Source organism: Natator depressus, chromosome 2, assembly GCF_965152275.1.
Source record: "Natator depressus isolate rNatDep1 chromosome 2, rNatDep2.hap1, whole genome shotgun sequence".
In the NCBI taxonomy this organism is placed as follows: domain Eukaryota; kingdom Metazoa; phylum Chordata; order Testudines; family Cheloniidae; genus Natator; species Natator depressus.
In genome coordinates this window covers 29,500,323-29,523,763 of record NC_134235.1, presented here as the reverse complement: position 1 = coordinate 29,523,763, position 23,441 = coordinate 29,500,323, and the positions used below count along the sequence as shown (strand labels likewise).

The 23,441-nt window shown below is 41.6% G+C and overlaps 1 protein-coding gene across 1 annotated transcript in view; it reads right to left on the bottom strand.

The window, feature by feature from the left end:
• Positions 1 to 23,441, bottom strand: part of CSMD3 (CUB and Sushi multiple domains 3) — a 1,169,988-nt gene that overhangs the window by 11,997 nt on the left and 1,134,550 nt on the right. Inside the window, exons 64-67 of the mRNA XM_074943928.1 lie at positions 21,520 to 21,631; positions 14,000 to 14,179; positions 10,119 to 10,184; positions 1,116 to 1,274 (exon numbers count right to left, since the gene is read on the bottom strand). Of these exons, the coding sequence (XP_074800029.1) occupies positions 1,116 to 1,274; positions 10,119 to 10,184; positions 14,000 to 14,179; positions 21,520 to 21,631 (517 nt within the window). The remainder of the gene's footprint in view (positions 1 to 1,115; positions 1,275 to 10,118; positions 10,185 to 13,999; positions 14,180 to 21,519; positions 21,632 to 23,441) is intronic.

Genomic DNA, 23,441 nt, shown 5'->3' with positions numbered 1-23,441 from the left:
AAAAAAAAGAAACGGGGGACTTGCAAAATCTTGTTTATATATAAATGAGGGAAGGGCAGGTCAACTGAGGCCTGGAGGAGGCTGAATTTTTCAAGCTTCTTGTGACAATGCATGAAGAGAAGGTGTCTCTGTAATTACGAGCTAGGCATGCAATTGTGTGCCCATTTCTGCACATGCAACTGTATGCCTATTTTTTTTTTAAATCAGGCCTTTTTATATTGGGCCAGGCCAGTTTTGCTATTAATTTTAAATAAAAAATAAACCACTTGAAATTAATCCCCTTCGACATATGCTGTCTGTGCTTCTTCCTTGGTACTGGGGAAGAGAAATAGCGCTGAGCCTCCACAATGTTTTGAGGTGCATTTCTAATGGATGTAGAAGTACTCAGTGGGAAGGACTCAGAGGGAAGGTCAGATGGTGGACACAAGGCAGCCTCCATTAGCAGGTGATGGAGTCTAATCTCCCTATCCTTAGTCCAGGGCTTGAAATCTTAGTAGATTTGACAACAGTCCCCGATGTAACACTCACAAAGGCACCTGGAATTGGGGTCACTTATCAGCACAGACTTCTTGCAGCTGGTGCAAGGCTTAGACTTTGGAGATCAAGGCGTGTCCCAGTACTGGGAGTTGGCACCCAGAAAAAGTGGGAACTGACAATCTAAGCACACTAAGTAAAATAAATAAAACTTACTCTACAGGTCTAACTAACCATTGATGAGAATACCCTGAAAGGGAGAACTTGCAAAGCAAGCCAACACACTCTGACAACTGATCATGGGTGGTAAGAAGGAACTGAGTAGGGTCGGGGTCAGCTCTCTCCTTTATATCATCACACAGCAGCATGAGGGATCACAGAGCACATATGTCACCCTGAAGGCTACCATTAAGGGAAAAACCTCTGACCTTGGGGCACTGGCAAGCACACTCCCAAAGTCAAATGGATATCACTCAAGAAGAATTGTAATATAAGTCAATATTCTGTTATAACATAGACTGCTAGGATATTTGTGGTAGCATTTTATTGTAAAAAGTGTGCAAATTTGCAAAAAAATTGCAAAACTTATGACGATCAGAAGTGAAAATAATAAATTTAAATGAGCTTTTCTGATGCAGTACCTGAAAGCAGCAGTTCCATATTGCTATTAGTAAGTGTAGCATTTACTCTCCCCGATGATGCATTGAAACTGGTCACTGTTAAAGTCATGGGCTGTTTCTTGCCTTTATAATTGTAAGATCCTTTCCATATATAATTTTGAGCAAATACATCATCAGGAACTGTAGAGATATGAAATATATATTAGTATGGATTGCAATATTTAGAGTATTCAAAGTCACCGATCTCCAACCAAATGCTTGACGAAATATGAACATTTTCGTTTCTCTTTCTTCTGATCTTATATATCACTTGAGCAATTGGCTATGATAGTTAGTCAAAATCCTCACACAGTAGGCACTAAAACTGGCATAATCACCCATAAAATAAACATGCATGTGGGTGATATACAGTAATGATGATACATAAGAACCCATCCACATGTAAACCTCCACTTGATTGAATAATGGACACATGTTGTAATACAAAATTAACTGCACAAAGTATAAATTTAATGGCTGTATCTAAAAGACCAGATTCCCCTCAGTACTAAGATTTTCCATTCCATACATAGAGATCATATAGCTAGCGTTAAATGTGCGTCCACAAATCTCATTCTTTAAATATTAAAAATCATTTGACACATATTCAGATGATACTCTACCCTGGGAAAAATATCTCTTTTTATCAGGTCACATTGAAATTACAAAGATGGATATAGGAGCCAAATTCTTACTCTTAATTGGAAATTTACTTAAGAAGATTTGTCTTATCACCAAATACTTAAAGAAAACCAATGTAAGATTATCAAGAGCAAAAAAGAAGTCACACCCTATGCACAAACCACTGAAGAGATCATGGAGGAAAGAGGGAATGGATCTCTCTGATTTATATCTATACTAATGAGCCTTTCATAGGCACACAACTGTAAAATGGCTCACTTTCAGTAAAGATATTTACATACCAACATAACACTCAAACACAGAAAATGATTTAGCAGCTTCATTTGATGCTCTGCAGACATTCCCATAAAGCTTACCAGGGTAAAGATATCGTTTATTCATTATAACCTGGGGTACTTTATGATGGCTTAAGACACTCACCAACTCAGATTTATCAGATTCAATATTCTGCCCCAGATTGGTCAAACAAAGTTTAAGATCACTATGCAGGCTAATATTAAAAACATGTAGATAAAGTAATAATACCCCACTCTTATACAATGCTTCCTTTCATCAGTAGATCTCAAAGTGCCTTACAAAGGAGGTCAGTGTCATTATCTACACTTTACAGATGGGAAAAGGGAGGCACAGAGAGGTGTAATGACTTGCCAAGGTCACCAAGAAGGCCAGTGGCAGAGCTGGGAAGAGAACCTAGGTCTCTTTATTCCCAGTGCAGCGCTCTATCCAGCAGAAAACACTGTCTCACACTTCAGGATATTTAATACACATATGAAGCTATACAAGGAAAAATAAGCAAAGTTCCATTTGAGTACAGTACCACTGATAATGGAGACAGAAGACAAATGGGAAGCTGAATTACATATCTCATGGTCAGAAGGTAGGGAAAAAATTTGGCAGAATATCAGAGAGCCATTCAACATAAATAGATTTTACAGGAAACCAAAGACTCTACATAAATCTGTAGCTAACATTCTGAATACTGGAGTCACCACTAACCAGCAGCACGTATGCCCCATGTAGTTTTTCTTGCCACATAATACAAAAATATTGGAATTACATGCAAAGGTCTTTTCACAGTACTGACAAAGATCTGCCCTCTGCGAATACACACCCACATATATATGCTGGAATTAGTAGATGAATTAAATCCTCCAGCAATATCAAAGAATGGATGTTGATGTCTCTAACAGTAGCCAAACGTGTAATTTCCTTATTTATCAAATGGAAACCTAATTCTTTTTTTTATGCCAAAAGCTGTTAATGGCTACCAGCAAGCATGCTTTTGATATACAAGCTGTCGCAGACACTGTGAAAGCTGGTAGGCATGCAAAATGGAAAAAGCAATTAAGATCCTTTATGGAGTAAGAGAGGAGAAAGAAGTGAAGCCACTAGCCAAGGCACTGGGCCTCATGGGAAAGTCTGAGCAATAACTAACTCAGAGAGAATAAGAGGGGTTTCTCTGGATGCTGATTGTGAATGCTGGGACTTAGGAACTGACTGATTGCAGCTGTGTTTGTCTGTGTAGATGTCAAAGACAGAAAGAAATGAGAAAGCCAGAAAATCAGTTGTTTGTTGGAACAGAGACAGAGATCCTTGGAGCACAGGACTGGCTGGAAAGGCAAGATTTGAATTGTGAGCAAGGAAACTGCCCACTGGTACTTGGTCTTACTGTGTTTAGGGAAACCGGACTTTGTGTACATGCTTTGTAAAATAAAAACAGGACTGCACCAAAGGAATAATAGATTCACACAACTTCTACTGGAAACAAGCTGGAAACTTTGGAGAAAGGGGTAACATCTCTATTGTATTCACAATGCTTTAAAAATTGTTAAGTGTACCTTGAATACAGAAAATAAATATGCATACATAATAAAAAGGGAAAAATACATTAAGGAATTAATTGTGCATCTCTTAATCACATTGATATGCACTTGGTCATGCAAGTAGTCCTACTTAAATCACTAAGGTGTAAGGGTTGCACAACTGAAGTCTTGTGGATTCACCGTTTGCAACTGTGATAACACTGTATAGGGTTGTGAAAGAGAACGTTTTTTATATATATCTTACTACAAAAAGCAGTATTATATGCAGTTGTAAATAATATGTATACTGATCTTGTGATCCTGAGTTGGACATTTCCTGGGATGGGAGTGGGGGGCAAAGGAAAAAACAGGGGAGTGGGAATGTAAAAGAAAATAAAAGATAAAAGCAAAAAGCAGAATAGATACATATGTGATTACATTCCTTTCTCCTGATGTTGGGATAACAACTGACATATTAATTCAGAGCTATGTGCCCACAGAAGGGAATAAAAAAACCTCTTTCTTCCTAGATGAGTTACCTGGATCTTGGATCTGGCTATAGAGAATAAGTGGGCCAACTCATGCCCACTTACTCCCTCTCTAGAGCAGGTGGACAGAGAGGGCCAAACAATGGGCAGAGCATGGCTCCACTCCATAATTTACTGACCCATGTAGCTGAGCTGGGGATGAGAGGAGTCGGGAAAGAAAAGACAGTACATTTAAAGCTGACATAGCCCAGCTGCAAAGTATTCTCCCCACGCCCTCAGAAACAAGGAGGAAGCAGAGAAGGTGCTATGTTTCAGAGGTACCCCTCTGAATTACAGAGGCTCCTGTGGTTACTCTTAGGATGGTGAAATTTATGTGCCACCCATTGCTCAGGGCTATGCTTAAAATTGTAATCCTCTAGACCTCAAAAAGCTCGTTCATTGCATTATAATTCTCATTTATCTTTGTATTTTCCTTGGAAACAAAGCAATCAGATAAAATTAAAGACAAGTTGAACATATTTGATCATCCAATCAAATATATACAGCTGTATAATTTAAATATAACCCCCCCAACCATTCAGATACAATTAAACACACTTATTTAATTCTTATTCCATTGCCTTAAAGATTGCTTAAGCATTTGCCTACCATATAACCTGAGATTTTTAATAAGGACATTAACACTCAGCAAATCTAGTCAGATCACAATGGATTCATTGCAGTGTATGAATTTCGTCACCCTTCTTTGCCCCTGTACAAGTAGTAATTGCATTTTTCACAAGTGAAATTCTAGTAGGGCTTTTCCCCCATAACAAATTGTCACCTAACTATTGGTTAATTTGTGAGCCTCAGGAGAAGCAGAATGTGTTACACAATATTGCAGCTGTTCCTGCCAACCTTCTTCCTAAAAGTATCCATTCATGGTGATGGAATTTTTTTCCCAAATGACTTATAGTATTTTGTTTGCATACATAAGTAGAAATTATAAACTGTAAATAATGTTTGTTTTAATATATGAAAAGACCCTGAGAGATATGGCAAGACTTCTGCCATGTGGCTGACATCCCTTGTAGGAATGCTCAGATATGTCAAAGCTTAGACCAGAGCTTCAGATAAATGACAAACTGTACACAAATATGTGAAACTGAAGAGTACTGATAATGCTGTTGGACTTGAAACTGTATATTTAAATACTAAATCTTACATTAACATCAAGATTAAAAATTAAGGCTCCAACCCGGCAGTGAGATGTGCTAGTGTGGACTCCTATGCCAGTGAGCAAGCAGTGCAACCCTAAATGTGCTCAGGGGTCCATGCTAGCAGATGCTGAGTCAAGATCTGGTTCTAAAATAATCAAAAATAAAGAAATACAAAAGTTAAGGTTCTAATAATGGAGCTCACATTTACATTTTGGTTCCTAAAGAGAGAGAAATCCTCATCTAAAAGTGCTGATTCAGGTGTTCAAATACATGCTTTTTTAGGTGTTTGAATTGAGTGATTTCCTGGATTGGACCTTTATGCATGTACACAGATTTAGACTTAAATCCTTTACTTAGAACACTAGTTACACTGGAGTGAATAAATGTTTCCAGGATCAGGGATTCTAAAATTAAAACACCAAGGTTTAATTTGAAAAGTGGGCCCAATATTAGTAACGAGTATTTTCACATAACAATTTGTTTGTAGGATGGGGCCTACAGAGCAAACTACTATAATTTGGAGAACTTCAGGTATTATAATCATGAATGTGGGTATGTTTAAAGTCCACATTGCAGTATATATTTTACAGTAAAGGGAAACATGTGAGGAATGTTTGACTCCAACCACCCAAGTATTCCAGATCAACCACAGTTTGATTGTATCTACATTATCAAATCCCAGGCCATGTTAGTTAAATTTGGGCCAGTACTGGTTAAGGTTGTTTGCATACCAGGTACACTAGTGCACATATTCCTGCCAAGCCAGCCCCAGGACATCTTTAGTAAGCAGGGAGTAGGAGCTTTAGAATCATAGAATATCAGAGTTGGAAGGGACCTCAGGAAGTCATCTAGTCCAACACCCTGCTCAAAGCAGGGCCAATCCCCAATTAAATCATCCCAGCCAGGGCTTTGTCAAGCCTGACCTTAAAAAACTTCTAAGGAAAGAGATTCCACCACCTCCCTAAGTAACACATTCCAGTGTTTCACCACCCTCCTAGTGAAAAAGTTTTTCCTAATATCCAACCTAAATCTCCCCCACTGCAACTTGAGACCATTACTCCTTGTTCTGTCATCTGCTACCACTGAGAACAGTCTAGAGCCATCCTCTTTTGAACCACCTTTCAGGTAGTTGAAAGCAGCTATCAAATCCCCCCTCATTCTTCTCTTCCGCAGACTAAACATCCCCAGTTCCCTCAGCCTCTCCTCATAAGTCATGTGTTCCAGTCCCCTAATCATTTTTGTTGCCCTCCGCTGGACTCTCTCCAATTTTTCCGCATCCTTCTTGTAGTGTGGGGCCCAAAACTGGACACAGTACTCCAGATGAGGCCTCACCAGTGTCGAATAGAGGGGAACGATCATGTCCCCCGATCTGCTGGCAATGCCCCTGCTTATACATTCCAAAATTCCATTGGCCTTCTTGGCAACAAGGACACACTGTTGACTCATATCCAGCTTCTTGTCCACTGTAACCCCAAGGTCCTTTTCTGCAGAACTGCTGCCTAGACATTCGGTCCCTAGTCTGTAGCGGTGCATTGGATTCTTCCGTCCTAAGTGCAGGACTCTGCACTTGTCCTTGCTGAACCTCATCAGATTTCTTTTGGCCCAATCCTCCAATTTGTCTAGGTCCATCTGTATCCTATCCCTACCCTCCAGCGTATCTACCTCTCCTCCCAGTTCAGTGTCATCTGAAAACTTGCTGAGGGTGCAATCCACACCATCCTCCAGATCATTAATGAAGATATTGAACAAAACCGGCCCGAGGACCGACCCTTGGGGCACTCCACTTGATACCGGCTGCCAACTAGACATGGAGCCATTGATCACTACCCGTTGAGCCCGACAATCTAGCCAGCTTTCTATCCACCTTATAGTCCATTCATCCAGCCCATACTTCTTTAACTTGCTGGCAAGAATACTGTGGGAGACAGTGTCAAAAGCTTTGCTAAAGTCAAGGAACAACACGTCCACTGCTTTCCCTTCATCCACAGAGCCAGTTATCTCATCACAGAAGGCAATTAGATTAGTCAGGCATGACTTGCCCTTGGTGAATCCATGCTGACTGTTCCTGATCACTTTCCTCTCCTCTAAGTGCTTCAGAATTGATTCCTTGAGGACCTGCTCCATGATTTTTCCAGGGACTGCGATGAGGCTGACTGGCCTGTAGTTCCCAGGATCCTCCTTCTTCCCTTTTTTAAAGATGGGCACTACATTAGCCTTTTTCCAGTTGTCCGGGACTTCCCCCGATCGCCATGAGTTTTCAAAGATAATGGCCAATGGCTCTGCAATCACATCCGCCAACTCCGTTAGCACTCTCGGATGCAACTCATCCGGCCCCATGGACTTGTGCATGTCCAGCTTTTCTAAATGGTCCTGAACCACTTCTTTCTCCACAGAGGGCTGGTCACCTCCTCCCCATGCTGTGCTGCCCAGTGCAGTAGTCTGGGAGCTGACCTTGTTCGTGAAACAGAGGCAAAAAAAGCATTGAGTACATTAGCTTTTTCCACATCCTCTGTGACTGGGTTGCCTCCCTCATTCAGTAAGGGGCCCACACTTTCCTTGCCTTTCTTCTTGTTGCTAACATACCTGAAGAAACCCTTCTTGTTACTCTTAACATCTCTTGCTAGCTGCAACTCCAGGTGTGATTTGGCCTTCCTGATTTCACTCCTGCATGCCCGAGCAATATTTTTATACTCATCCCTGGTCATTTGTCCAATCTTCCACTTCTTGTAAGCTTCTTTTTTGTATTTAAGATCAGCAAGGATTTCACTGTTAAGCCAAGCTGGTCGCCTGCCATATTTACTATTCTTTCCAGACATCGGGATGGTTTGTCCCTGTAACCTCAGTAAGGATTCTTTAAAATACAGCCAGTTCTCCTGGACTCCTTTCCCCCTCATGTTATTCTCCCAGGGGATCTTACCCATCAGTTCCCTGAGGGAGTCAAAGTCTGCTTTTCTGAAGTCCAGGGTTCGTATTCTGCTGCTTTCCTTTCTTCCTTGTGTCAGGATCCTGAACTCGACCACCTCATGGTCACTGCCTCCCAGGTTCCCATCCACTTTTGCTTCCCCTACTAATTCTTCCCGGTTTCTGAGCAGCAGGTCAAGAAGAGCTCTGCCCCTAGTTGTTTCCTCCAGCACTTGCACCAGGAAATTGTCCCCTACATTTTCCAAAAACTTTCTGGATTGTCTGTGCACCGCTGTATTGCTCTCCCAGCAGATATCAGGGTTTTTTTCATTTTTGTCAAACACCGGCTTCAAAGCAAATCAGCACCAATTGATTCATTCCTATCCCCTGTCAACTCCTTTGTGAAGGTAATCCTAAAGAATTGCTCAGCTCTTCATTACAGTCCTGTAAAGTAAACTACTTCCTGGACATAATAGCACATTTTTCCAAAAGAAACTTCAGATAAAGGAGAGCTTTGTTAAGCTTTAAAATGTCTTTATGCCCCATGTACTCTACATGTCTCTAACAAAGGTCCTTAGGTTTTACTATACTTATCAGCCTTACATAATACTGAAAAAATATGGACATGCACATATGGAGATGTGTGATATAGAAGAACAACTTTCTTATTTTAACATAATTGCCTTTATCATTGCTAAAGTCTGCAAACAGAATATAAATATGTATTTCAGTACAGAGTGAGACATCAGGACAGAGGGGCTGGTTACACTGAAAGAGAAATCACATAGGTTTTGTTTGTTTGTTTTGAATTTAAAGAACAAAACATTTTAATAGGGTAAAATACAAAAGCAGGCAATGAACAGTTCTCAGGCTACTTAAATTTCTGTATTAGATTTGTACTGATTTATTTCAAATACAGAGACACAAATGAAACAAAATACTTTGAAGTTTACATTACTGATTCTGTGGATGAGCTAGTGTACACCAACCAGTCTGATTGCTGAAGTCAGTGAGACTTCGCAAATGCACAGAGGTTGGGGTTAGCTAATCCTAAATCAGTGCCTAAGATTCATAGATTCATAGAATTTAAGGCCAGAATGGACTATTAGATCACCTAGTCTCACCTCATGTATATTCCAGGACATTACATGTCACCAGTTTACCCCTGCATTGAGCCCAGAATTTGTATTTGGCTAAAGCATATTCCAGAAAGGCATCCAGCTTTTATTTGAAGACATCAAAAAATGGGGAATCCACCACTTCCCCCGGGATAGATTGTTCCAATGGTAAATCACCCTCCCTTGCTAAAGAATTGTGACACTTCTAATTTGAATTTATGTGGCTTCAGTTTCCAGTAATTGGTTCTTGTTATGCCTTTCTCACCTTCATTAAAGAGCCCTTTAGTACCTGGTATTTTCAACTTGTGAAGGTACAGATACACTGCAATAAAGTCACCTCTCTATCTTCTTTTTGATAAGCTAAACAGATAGGAACTTCCTCTCTTTGATAAAAATAGACCCCAAATGTCCATGAACTAAACCCACATGCTAAAAATTCATGAGTAAAATACAAGGGGGAGTTTAAGAGCAACCAACCTATATTCAATATTTAGAGAAGCTAAGTAGCAAGCCATCACCACAGACTTTTGAAAACACATGGTTTCATAACTGCAATTACCAACTACTTGGATGTCTGTGTACTATTGAGAGACTGGAGTATGGTTTCTGAAAAACTTTGTTTAGCATAAATCAATGTAAGGATCAATATTTACCTGCCAAGAGTTAGATTCAGCCACGGTCCTTTGCCTGTGAAATCATTTACACCAGTACCACATGAGTCTGAAACAGTGCTATTCATTTCGTATCATTTTCAACCACTGCACTGACGTAAGTGACTGTATGAGGTACCAGGCAATGCAGTAATGGGCCCTTGGAATAAAGTCAAGGTACTCACCACTTAGTTTAGGACTCGGTGTTCCCAAAGCTGGTCTAGGGTCTTTCACCAATATTTTTGATCCAGCTGTTGGAAAGAACAACAAAAAGATGGACAACAAGTAACCATCTGAAGACATTCAGTGGGACATGTGCTCCTAAATCACTTAATCACTATTAGTTCCTTAGCACACAGTACCACCTTAAAGGGGATGGGATGTAAATGTATATCACCAAAGAGGAAAAAACACATATACATTAGAGGATGTTCAGAGAACTTTAGTAGACAAACAGGATGTATTTGCATAATACAATTTAAAGTTCCATATAGGGACTAATCAGATTGCTTGAATTAGTCAAATGGAATTATCCCCTTCCAATTTGAACCTGATTCATGCTAACTGTCTTTTACGTGATGGCACTACCCAAATGTTCTGGTTTTCTGGAATGAAGTGTTGAATAAAAAAATATATATTGGAGACAGACCTTCTGTACAATGGACACATGGATCTTTATTACTGAGATCCCTTTTATATCTTTGGTCTCCCTTATACAGATGAAAAGGACTCAATTATTTGTTCCCTTTAAGTCAATGATTCAGTCATTTTTGAAAAAAACTATTTTCATTTCCACCAGGAGGAACAAGAGAATACAGTGCTTTTCTCCTAACTACTTCCCCCTGTGGGAGGAACATGGCTTTTCATCTTTCTCTCTGTAATAGGTAAAATCAGAAAGGTCCCTCAGGGTATACTATATTTCATTCTAATAAGAGTTAATAATTTTGAAGACATTACTCCTTCTTCTCATCTTCCTGTAATACTGAACAGCGAGAAGTGAGAACCTTAGTTTTAACCACTTTTTGACCCATTAATTTGTTTTACAATTGCCAAGATTTGGGGGAAAAAAAGATCAATCAAATGTTCCAAGTGAAAGCAAAGAAGCAAGAAGATAAACTGTCAATGTTTCATCTCCTGACTTTTAAAGGATATTGAAGTTGTTAGTAGACCTCTCTTACACTCACTGACAAGGAGTGGCTTATTGCTTAGGGGCACAGATTCTGGTTTGCTGTGTAAACAGGGGTGCTGTTCTGATTTTTTAAGTTCAGGTACTCCACCCCCATATTTACCTTATTTTGAACAAAGCGTAGATAAAAGGAGCTGTGAGGATACAGAATCCTATCCCCCCAAACTGGAGAGAGGACATGGCTGCTAGAAAGATTACGGCATTTAATATCACCTGTATTTCTTTTTTCCACCTTATGCAGAGCTGTGGTTCAGGGGATCCACAGAATGTGTATCCCCAATGACCATACCCCTGCCAATACTAGAAACAACCATGCACTCCCACAGAGAAAGATGGCATTGAGCTTCTCTCTCTGGTGAACCCTAATTCTAACCCTAACCCAGCCCCAGCAGAGAGTGAAAATGCAGCATTTCGACTATGGTTTTGGTCAAATGGGGTTGCAGTAGATCACCTTTAGGCAACTACTGTTCATTTTGAAAGCAGCAGAGAAAATTTCTTGGAACAAATTCCTGTTACCCTAAAGGGTCCCTTAATTACAAAGGAAAGTATCAAGACATTCCAAATATGGGCAGAGGTATACAATTCAAACAGGAAGTACCCTGAAGTAAAACAATAGAAACACTGGAAAAGAAGATCACACCATGGTTACAAGGAGGTTTCTTTCACACAAAGATAATGTTTGTTTAACTCCACACATTTTATTTGGAATACCTTGATAATATTTATATTAAGATGTGCAACAGAGCTCAGTGAAAACTGGAATTTCCATCCTTTGGGAAACTGTGATATTTCAACAGATCAGGACAAAAAGTTGAAATATCAAAAACGTTCATGGAACAAAAAGTTCAGACATTTTTAATTTTGAAATGGCAAAACATTTTATTTTGGAATTTTTGATCAAAACAAAACATTTAAATATTCCCAAATTGAAATGTTTAATTTCAATGTGTGATACTGACCCAAAACATTTAGTTTTGAGTTTGTTCAATATTAATCTACATTTCCCTGTGATGGCATATTGCCTCGTGGCAACTGCAATTTGGGTACCTAATGCCACCATTCTCCCCTATGGTCAGGCTCCCTGACTAGACTACATCTTCCATGATGCATCCATAGCCATGTCACTTTCATGATATGCTACACTGCTCAACTGGAGGGAAGACTCCATCTGAACACCATAAAAGGGATGCAATCTGGTTGCAGCTGGCCAGCCAATGGAGCTGGTTCCTACATTAATCCCCATTGGTATAAGGAAGCAAGATAGGATGGGCAAATTTCACTATCATACAGAATTTCTTTATTATGCTTTGTAAATATCAAAGAACTAGAGGATTAGGTCTTCAGCTTCAATTGTTTTTAGAATCATAGCATCATAGAATATCAGGGTTGGAAGGGACCTCAGGAAGTCATCTAGTCCAACCCCCTGCTCAAAGCAGGGCCAATCCCCAATTAAATCATCCCAGCCAGGGCTTTGTCAAGCCTGACCTTAAAAACTTCTAAGGAAGGAGATTCCACCACCTACCTAGGTAACACATTCCAGTGTTTCACCACCCTCCTAGTGAAAAAGTTTTTCCTAATATCCAACCTAAATCTTCCCCACTGCAACTTGAGATCATTACTCCTTGTTCTGTCATCCGCTACCACTGAGAATAGTCTAGATCCTTCCTCTTTGGAACCACCTTTCAGGTAGTTGAAAGCAGCTATCAAATCCCCCCTCATTCTTCTCTTCTGTAGACTAAACAATCCCAATTCCCTCAGCCTCTCCTCATAAGTCATGTGTTCCAGTCCCCTAATCATTTTTGTTGCCCTCCGCTGGACTCTTTCCAATTTTTCCACATCCTTCTTGAAGTGTGGGGCCCAAAACTGGACACAGTACTCCAGATGAGGCCTCACCAATGTCGAATAGAGGGGAACGATCACGTCCCTCGATCTGCTCACTATGCCCCTACTTATACATCCCAAAATGCCATTGGCCTTCTTGGCAACAAGGACACACTGTTGACTCATATCCAACTTCTCGTCCACTGTAACCCCTATGTCCTTTTCTGAAGAACTGCTGCCGAGCCATTCGGTCTCTAGTCTGTAGCGGTGCATTGGATTCTTCCGTCCTAAGTGCAGGACTCTGCACTTGTCCTTGTTGAACCTCATCAGATTTCTTTTGGCCCAATCCTCCAATTTGTCTAGGTCCCTCTGTATCCTATCCCTACCCTCCAGCGTATCTACCACTCCTCCCAGTTTAGTGTCACCTGCAAACTTGCTGTTTGCTGTTTGCATCTTCATGCTGTTCACTTAAATTCTGAATTTAAATGCAGGCTAAATTTTCATGTTCACTTTTCAACATGCCATCTTTTTCTTCTTATATGGAAAGCACATGCTCCCAAACATCATCCTGTACAGTACATTTTATAACCCCAGAAAACCCAACATCTGCTCTGCATATCAGTGAAGTTCTGCAGTTTTGCAAGGCACAAACTTATGGTAATAAAGACTGAAACGAGAGTGGATCCTCTAGGCTTGCATGTCTGGAGTTCTAATTGATATAACATGTACACAAGAGTATTATACAATGCATATGTCTTGTACATGGATATAGGGTACAATTTTCAAAACAGCCCCAGTGACTCAGGAGTCTGAATCCCATTTTCAGAAAGGACTTAGGGACCTAAGTCTTATGTGCTAAGTCAAGTGGGTGGGGCTTTTGAATACTTTACCCACAAATATATAATGCTATTATATGAAACATGGAAAAAGACAACATAATATACAGATTTTAAAGACATATATTTATGTGATATATTGTTACTAAATAGCAAGTAAGGGAAAATTAAAAGTTTAATATATGAAAGGTAGAGGGAGGGAAGGAGGAGCAGAAAGGGTTACCTTCACAAACTGGAACTTTTCCAGTCCACGTGCCATCAGATCTACAGACTCTGTGTTCTGACCCTCCTGCTAGGAAGAAGCCTGGCTGACAGGTATAAATCAATGTGTAACCAAGTGAAGGGAGATCCATTCCAGCCACATTAGCATGAACTGGAGCCTCTGGTTGTTTACAGCTGTGTGCTACAAAGAAACTGTACGTTACTTTTTAGTTGAAATAGTAAAAATATTTCAGGAAAAAACAACCTCAAACATTTTGACAGGTAGTTAATTAAACCAAATGCATTAGCAACAATTACTTATATGTATATGTTCTTTCTCATCCGAGAGCTCACTAAGCACTTCACGTTTTATAAACTCTGGGCCCAATTCTGTAAGCAGACACATGAGGCAGATCTTTATTCTTGTGTGACAGCCCACTGAGTTTGAGTGTCCACCTTTGCAGATTTTATGGAAGGCCCAAACACCATATACATGTATTGATTGCCTTCCACAGCAGTAACAGGCAACCACCCATTGCATAAATTGCAACAATTGCTTAATACCAGGCAGCAACTAAATAAGAATTTAGAACAGGAAATGAAGAAAAATGGTTACTAACCTGTTCTGAAACTATTGTTCTTTGAAATATATTGCACATGTCCATTCCACTTCAGTTGTTTGCAAGCCCTAGCATCTGAGATTTTCCCTCAGTGGTACCAACCAGGGTAGTACATTCACCCGCTGCTGCCAAGTGCTGCTGTGCAATGGTTTAAAAGGCAGAACTACTCACAACCCCCCTCTACTCCTTTTTTACCAGACAGACTCTGATATAGAGGGGTAGTGGGGTGGGTCATAAAATGGACATGTGCAACACATCTCACAGAACAACACTATCAAAACAGGTTAGTAACCATTTTTAATACTTTGAGTGATTGCATGTCTTTCCTTTTTGGGAAACTTACAAACAGTTCAATCTGGAGATGGGAGAAGAGTCTGAATAATGACTGAAGGACTACCTGTCCTCCAGACTGTTGAGCGATGGCATAATGAAAAGTAAAAGTATGTCCTGAACACCAAGTTACAGCTCTACAAATATTTAGAATAGGCTCTTGAGCGAGAAAGGCTGCAGACCCTGTGTGTGATCGTGCTGAATGTGCTAGCACCCTGTTCGGTGGAGTTACATAGACTGGAAGGTTTCAGAGTAGCAGCCGTGTCAGTCTGTATCTGCAAAAAGAAAAGGAGTACTTGAGGCACTTTAAAGATAGTCTCTAAGGTGCCACAAGTACTCCTATAGACTGGAAGGCACTTCATCCTGTCCGCAATCACCATTAACAGTTGGGAGGGAGACTGAAACAGTTTAGTCCTATCCAAGTTAAAGGCTAATGCTCTCCTAGCATCCAATGTGTGGAGTCTCTCCTCGTCCTTATGAACATGAGGCTTAGCGAAGAAAGTTGGTAAGTATATTGCCTGCTTGATGTGGAAGTGAGAAATCACTTTGGTGAGAAATTTGGATGAAGACGGAGATATATCTTATCCATGTAGAAGACAGTGGAGCAGATACCAGACCTCTCAATTCTTCTACTCTCTTTGCAGAGGTAATTTCTACCAAAAAAAGCTAACTTCATTGACAGATGAAGTAACAAACCGGTAGCCAGTGGTTCAAAGTGTGGACTTGTTAGTGTTGCTAATACCAGGTTTAAGTACCAAGTAAGAATGTGGTCATCTACTTGGGGAGATAACCAGTCCAGAGCCTTCAAAAAACTGAGTGAGTGACATGGGACTGGAGAAAAGGAAGCAATTACCAGTCGGAGTGTGGAAAGCCAAGATAGCTGCTAAGTGCAGCTGATGGAAATTTCAGGTATAGCATGTGTCGTATTGGATCTTGTAGTGGAGAAACACCTTTGTGTTGATACCAGAGAGAGAAACTTTTCCACTTCAAGTGGTAAGTGTACCTAGTAAAAGTTTTCTGCTATTCAAGAGGGCATTTTGCACATCCCTTGAACAGATCTCCTACTGAAGTGTTCACCATGGAGCATCCAGGCTATAAGGTGAAGGATCTCTGGGTAGAGATGGACAAGGTAACGATGATTCTGAGAGATTAGGTCCAGGTCTGGTGATAGTGTCAATGAAGCCCTGGTAGAGAGGGTCAGTAGCATGGAAAACCAATGCTGGTAAAGCCACGCCAGTGTGAGTATTATGTGAGCATGGCCATATTTAATTTTTAACACCACCCTGGGTAGGAGTGGAACCAGAAGGTTCAAATACAACAGGAAAGCATCCATCAGAGACCCTGGACTGTGACTGGACAGTGAACAAAACTGATGACACTTCCTGTTTGGTTAGGTTGCCAATAGGTCTATCTGGGGAGCACCCCAGACTTGGAAAATATGTCTGATGGAGAGACCACTTGTGGTGACTGGTGAATGATCTGCTCAATCAGTCCGCAAGAGTGTTCAGGACACCCGTAACATAGAGGGTTTGAGTTTGAACTCTCAGAGGAGTATTGCTTCTTGGCATAGAAGCAACAATTTGACCTCTCCCTTTCTGTTCACCTAGGACATCACTGCCCTGTTGTCCATAACAACTAGTAAACTCCTTTGATTTGGGTGAGGAAAGTGTGACAAATGGCTAGACAAATGGCTTTGTGAGAGTGGTCCCTGAAAAGGGATGTGGAAGTGGGGAGGAAATGGGGGTAGACATAAATTGAAGGGTATATTCCATGCTGGGACAAAATGAGAGTAGAAGAGGCTGGAAAACTACAACTGGTAAGCTGTCCTCTACGAGAATGTCAAACTGACTGCTTGGTGTTCCCAGGCTGTTTGGATGAGTTCAGTGGACAAAAAAGGAGACAGAGGTGGTCTCTTCCTGTAACTTTCCCTTTTTCTTCTAGAGTGCTTCCTGGTGACAAGGCATAAAGGAAACATAACAGCAGGACTGCTGTGGATGGAACAACTACTTCTTTGTGAAAGGACTGTAAATATCCAAAAACTTGAGGGTAGGCCTAGAGTCTTTTTGGCTATGAAGCTTGTCATCAGTCTGTTAGGGAAAAAAAGCATCGGTCCCTCAAAAGTGAGATACTGAATGGTTTGTTAGACCTCCTGAAGAAGAACTGATAACTGGTGCCATGAACATCTATGTATTATAATGGCTGATGCAGCATCCAATGCACCCTGAGGCAAGATCCTGGCCACCATTTTTTTCCTTATCCACTACTGCAAGAAACTTTTTGTTTCACTTCCTCTACCAGCTTGTCTGTAAATTTTAATATATTGTTCCATAGGGAAAAATTATAAGTAAGGCTCCATGTTTGTCACAGAGATCACAGAAGTCACGGATTTCTGTGACCTCTGTGACTTCTGCAGCAGCCCAGTGCGGCTGGCCCGAGAGCCGCCTGAGCAGCTCGGGCACCTCCTGGACCAGTCACACTGGCTGCTGCTGGGGCAGTCTTGCCCCCCCCACTACCACCCAGCAGCAGGGCTGGGGCATGGGGTGGTGCTTACCTGGGAGGGGGGGGCTCCCCGGAAGGGCGACAGCAACTCCCTTCCCTCAGCTCCAAGCTCCATGTGCTGCCTCCACCCATAGGTACCGCCCCCACATCTCCCATTGGCTGTGGTTCCCAGCCAATGAGAGCTGCAGAACCGGGGCTTGCGGCGGAACGGAGGCAGCACGTGGAGCAAGGAGCTGGGGTGGCAGCTTCCTAGAACTCCGCCCAGCACCCACGGCGCCCCCTTGAGAACCTGAGCCCCCCCAAGCTGCGTCCCCCCCATCCTCCCCAGCACCTGTGGCACCCCCTGGGCCACGCACCCCAGCACCTGTGGAGCTTGCATACCCGCAGCACCTACGCACCCCCCAGCACCCGCGGCATCCCCCCAGTACCTGCAGTGCCCCCTGGGCTGCCCCCTTCCAGCACCCACGGCTTCCCCAGTGCCATCCCCACGAGTTGCCGCTTCCCCCCCCCAATTTTTTGTCAGGGATATATAATAAAAGTCATGGACAGGTCACGGGCCATGAATTTTTGTTTACTGCCCGTGACCTGTCCATGACTTTTTCTAAAAATACCTGTGACTAAAACGTAGCCTTAATCATAAGGTCCAAGCAATGCTAGCTGATTAGAAATCTGGAGTTGTAGTAGAGCTGTCAAACAAACTTTCCTGCTAATAACACCAAACTTCTTTGCATCTTTTGATTTGCGGGTAGATGCCTGCTGACTCTGGGACTCTCTTTTGTTAACAGCTCAGGCCACCAAAGAACGTGACGGTGGGTGTAAAAATGTTAACCCCCCTGCAAGGGGACATAATACCTCCACTGATGGAAGATGGCATTTGCCACAATACTTTTGTGGGTCCCAGAACAGTTTTATTTATGGGGAACATCACTTGAGAAGATTCCAAGGTATCAACCAATCTGCGTGAGCTCTCCTGAACTACTTCCACCTGTACATCTATGGAGGAAGACACCCTATTTAAGATGTCCTGGTGAGTTGTGTAATCATATGGGAGGAAACACCAGTCATTACCACCTCGTCAGCCGATGAGGAAGAGGGACACATGGCTGGCTGAGGTGGAGCTTCCCTTTTCTTCCTAAGAAGGATTCACTGAGGCAGATTGAGCTCAGTACCTGGAGCGGCTTCCTGCAGCTCTGCACCGCTTTGTGCAGTTTGCTGGAGGATGTAGAGGGGACGGGTTGCGGAGAAGATCTGCAGGCAGGAGGAAATCCCCACAGGTTCCAATACGGTCATTGATATGGCACCCAAACCCAATTTCTTCCCGACCATGGCTCCCTGTTAGCCAACCAATGAAGAAATTCCAGTGGATACCAGGGTGGGGAGAGTGATCGCTTATGTGACGTGGCTGTGACACATAAGATCCAACTTCCAACTCTGGTGATGAACCTGAGTCATTTGACCAGGGAGATGGGGTGCTTCTTTGTGCCAGGGTAATGGTGAAAAGGTCTGGTGAGGACTGCCTTGGCTAAATCATTGCTGGCTTGCCTCTTGGTGGTGCCATACAAGGGAGTACCAGAGTGTCCAGAAGTGCCCACAGTACCAGGGGCTGAACTCTAGTAGCTGGCAAATATGCATGAGTGTCTGTTAGTACTGGGTGAGCTGTCTCTTGAACTGCCAGCAGAGTTTGCACCAAGAGACTCAGTAGATCACATGCTATGTCATATGCTTCAGGCATTGATGGCACAGGAAAAATCTCTGCTAAGCTACAGATGATGGCATCACTGAACAGGATGGTGCTCCCTTAGAGGTCAGTCTGAACAGCACAAGTACTGGTGTAAAAGTTGACAACCTTCTCTCCCCCGAGGTGCAGTCTGCACAGGGGAGTGCCTTGACACCGAGTGCACTCTACCCTCCTTCCCAGCTTATTTGCTGGTCTCTGGTGCTGGGGACCTTGATCTGCTTGATGATGGATCCCTTGATGCAGTCTCCCACTGCTTCTTCTTTGGTACTAGATAAGGAGATTTGTTCAAAGACTCTGCCATGACAGAAGTACTGCTGTTAACTGAAGGAGAGGCACCCAGTACTTGACCCAAATAGGAAGGCTCCAAGGGTGGCTGCAGGGGGTTGCCTCTGCAAGAAAGTGCTTTAGTCTGACCTCCCTATCCCTTTTAATTCTGGGCTTAAAGTTCCTTCATATTTGGCACGTGTCCCTGACGTGGGCTTCTCTTAAGCACTGCAGGCACCTGGAGAGCAAGTCACTGACTGGCATCAGCTTCTTGCAGCCATCACAAGGTTAGAAGTCCAGAAACCAGAGCATGCTCCAGCACCAGGCATTGGTATCCAGAACAGGCATGAACTGAAGTGTACACTGAGTACACTGTTTTTTTTTTAAAGGAAACCTACAAGTAGAAAGCTATCAACTATTAACAAATACCAGCTATATTCAATAGAAATGCTAAAGCCTTGACTACATTGTCACTTTACAGCCCTGAAACTTTCTTGCTCAAGGGTCTGAAAAAACACCCTCCTGAGCGTGGCAAATTTCAGTGCTGTAAAGTGGCAGTGTAGACAGTGCACCAGCGCTGGGAGCTATTCCCCTTGTGGGGGTGGTTTCTTCAGAGCGCAGGGAGAGCTCTCTCTCTGGTGCCGCAACTACACCACCACGTTAAAGCACTGCTGCGGCAGCACTGCTACGGCAGTGCTTTAATGTTGCTAGTGAAGACAAGTGCGTCCCTCTTTCTTAGGGAAACACTTGCAGTAGGTAGGTAGAACACTCTGATAACCATCACAGGCAGTAAGAAGGAATTGAAAAAGGTTGGGGGTGGCTCTGCCCTTTATACCATCATGCAGGAGCATGAGACAGCACAGGGAGCACGCTAAGGGGTAAATCCCTGTTGCTAGTACATGGTGTGCACAAACACCCGAAGTGGAATGGACATGTGCAATCACTCAAAGAAAAATAATGAGTCACCCTGAAGTTACACGAAGTAATTTTAGGTAAAACAGACTGTAATTATCCTGGGTAGAAATGACCCAGAATGACTCTTAATGAACCTTCTTTTGAGAAAAACATCTTGGTACAGGTGTCTGAAACATTAGTTTTACACTAGATCCAAAACATGGCACCTTCAACAGAAGAGTGCCCCCTTTCATTGCAGTTGAACACTGATTCAGCACTCAGAGGGAAGAGTGTCACCTACTGAATCACTAACACAACGTCACAGAGCAACCTTGCATGCTCCCATCCATGTAATGTGTGGTTCTCATCCTGCTGATCTTATGTTATGAGTTATGACATATCTTATGACCATCGCAGATGGCATGTTTTCAGGCTGTTTGTAGAACTGGAAGGCATTACTTGTGACATTACAGTATAAATGAATCAGCACTACGAGACAGTAGTTTGCATAAGTCTCTTAAAGTGCATAGTCGCCTAGGAGAGAAACAGCTTCCCTGACTTAGAAAGAACTTCCTCTCTCTTTCAGATGTGACTAATTATTGTTACCTTAACAAATTGCCACACTGCCCTTTTTCAAAGTATCAGCACTGGGTACTAGGAAAGCAGTGCAAACAATTTGTTATTATTAATACTGGAGCATATGCTTTGAAACCTCAGACGAAACTTAGTGGCCTTGATGTTCCACTTGGATGAAGTGCAGAGGGGGTTACTCCCTGATTCAGGGCTGCCCATCCCCAGTGCAATTTAGGGCTGCACAGAGTTTTACCATGATCCCTTTTCCTTTCCTCTACCCCTCCTGCAGCCACACTCTCACCCTCACTCATTTATCTGATAAAGTAGCATTGAATCCAATCAACTATAAACAATAATAAACGGAGCTTTGGTTTTCCTATGTCTATAATGGCTTGCAGAACTGTGAAAGATTAAAATCACATGAATATGGATAAATTGAGTAAAATATGATTTTAATCTTTCACAGTTCTACAAGCCGTGATAGACATAGGAAAACCAAAACTTAGTTTATTATTGTTCACTACTTTTCAACAATATAGTACATTTAAGTTAATTTAAGAAACCTATCATGGGTAACTATTTCCATCCAAGACTAACAGAAAAATATTTATCCCCATTACTTACGTATACATTCTGGCTGAATCCCACTCCATGTAAGATCAGGGAGGCAAGTTCGGGTTGTAGATCCTTGGAGAAGATGTCCTTTTTTACATTGAAATTGAACAACATTTCCCACCTAATGAAACAGTGAAAGTACAATGATGTTATCACAAGGAAGTATAAATTGTTCCACAATCAATAGGGAAAACTCCTACACAGAATGCAGGATGGATAAGATGAGCTGTGAAGTCCTTTCAAGAGCTGGGCAGAAAAAGGGAATTCCATTCTGTGGAGGATTTGGTACTTTGGAAGAAAACCCTCAAATTTCAGAAATTTCAGTGAAAGGGAATGGAGCCCTAACTCTGGAACAGTCTATGTAGTGGGATCTTGGAAGCCGTGGAAGCTCTGGCTGCCAAAGGGCTGCGAGCCTGGGAGCCCAGACTTCCAAGGAGTCACAAATTGGGAGCCAGCCCTTCCAGGCTTTCATCTCCTTGTCACATTGTCAGGGGCTGCCACGGATTTCGGTCAGTGTGCTGGCAGGAAATCAGGCAGGTTTTGAAACCTTTGTGGCAGTGGGTTTCATTGAAACTTCTTTGAAATTGAACCATTATGTCAAATATTTCTGTTGTAAGGAATCAGCAAATTCTGATGAAAAATGTTTCACTGGAACTTCTCTGACCAGCTCTAGTTCCTTCTGACTCAAGCCTCCATGGTTCAAGCATTTTCTTTTAGCTTTGAGCCCTATGGTGTTTAACTTTACTCTCTCTCTACAAGAAGAGAAAAAAAATCAATATGTTTAATAGATAACAATGTGAATACATGAAAATCTACACTCTTAACTCCTCTGAGTTCATCATTTTTTTAGGCTTGGAATGGATAATTTGAAAAAAAAAGGAAAGGATTCTTTGCAAATGAAGCAAAAATAGTGTCTGAATGCTCGCAGTATCATCGCTTTTGAATACACTAAGTACAGGGCCATTTATTATACACTGAGAATTGTTAACTCATATACACTTGTGCTTAAACATCTTTAGATACAGACGTCATAGGTCAAATGTGCCATCTAGTGAGCTTTGTATCTTTTGATGCATGTTTGAAGGAGAGGTTGTTGAGTTTGCACTAACTTTCCATAGCGCAGTGCATTTACATTTTTTTTTTAATTTTGATTAAGTTTAAAAGGCTTGATAAAAGTTCTTGATCCCCAAAAGGTAAAATATGCACATCTTTCGTAACAACTGAATCCCGTTAAACATAGTGCTTCACTACTATAAACAATTATTCGAAACCTTATAGTACAATTCCATTTCAGCTCAGTATTCTCATCATGGTGAAATGTTATAATAACCCATGAGCTATGCATAGTGCTTGTATGTGAATTAATATTGAAACTTTTTTTCCTTTACAACGTCCACTGGACTATATAATTATTTTAAAGAGATGCAGCAAACCAGGTTTTCATAATGAAATACATACTAGGAAAACACTATTGACAGTTATTGAAATTACATTGAATTGCAATATTAATGCTCTTTTATCTGATAAAGTAGCATTGAATCCAATCAACTATACTAGATTGCCTGGCAATACGTGTTACTCTTATAACAGATTAGTGGACATCAGCTCTCCATTTCTTCAAACGAACAGTTTTGAACCAAGGTTTCTTCTATACCTGTTCTATTTATTTGGTATCTGTCAATCAAACAATATTTTGGCATTCTGGTTATGAAGCAAACATCCTTTTGCTCCTGCTCCAGCCACCAAATCAATACCACTGTGTTAAACACATTTGTAACATTTCAATGCAAAAGACATATGAATCTACTTATTCTCCTCTTTGTTTCAGAAACATTCTTTTGAAGAGGAATCAACAATTTTCTATGAAGGAAAGAGCTGGATACATCCCTTTCTCCCTTTACTTTCACCCATATTTTGCACCTAAACACAGT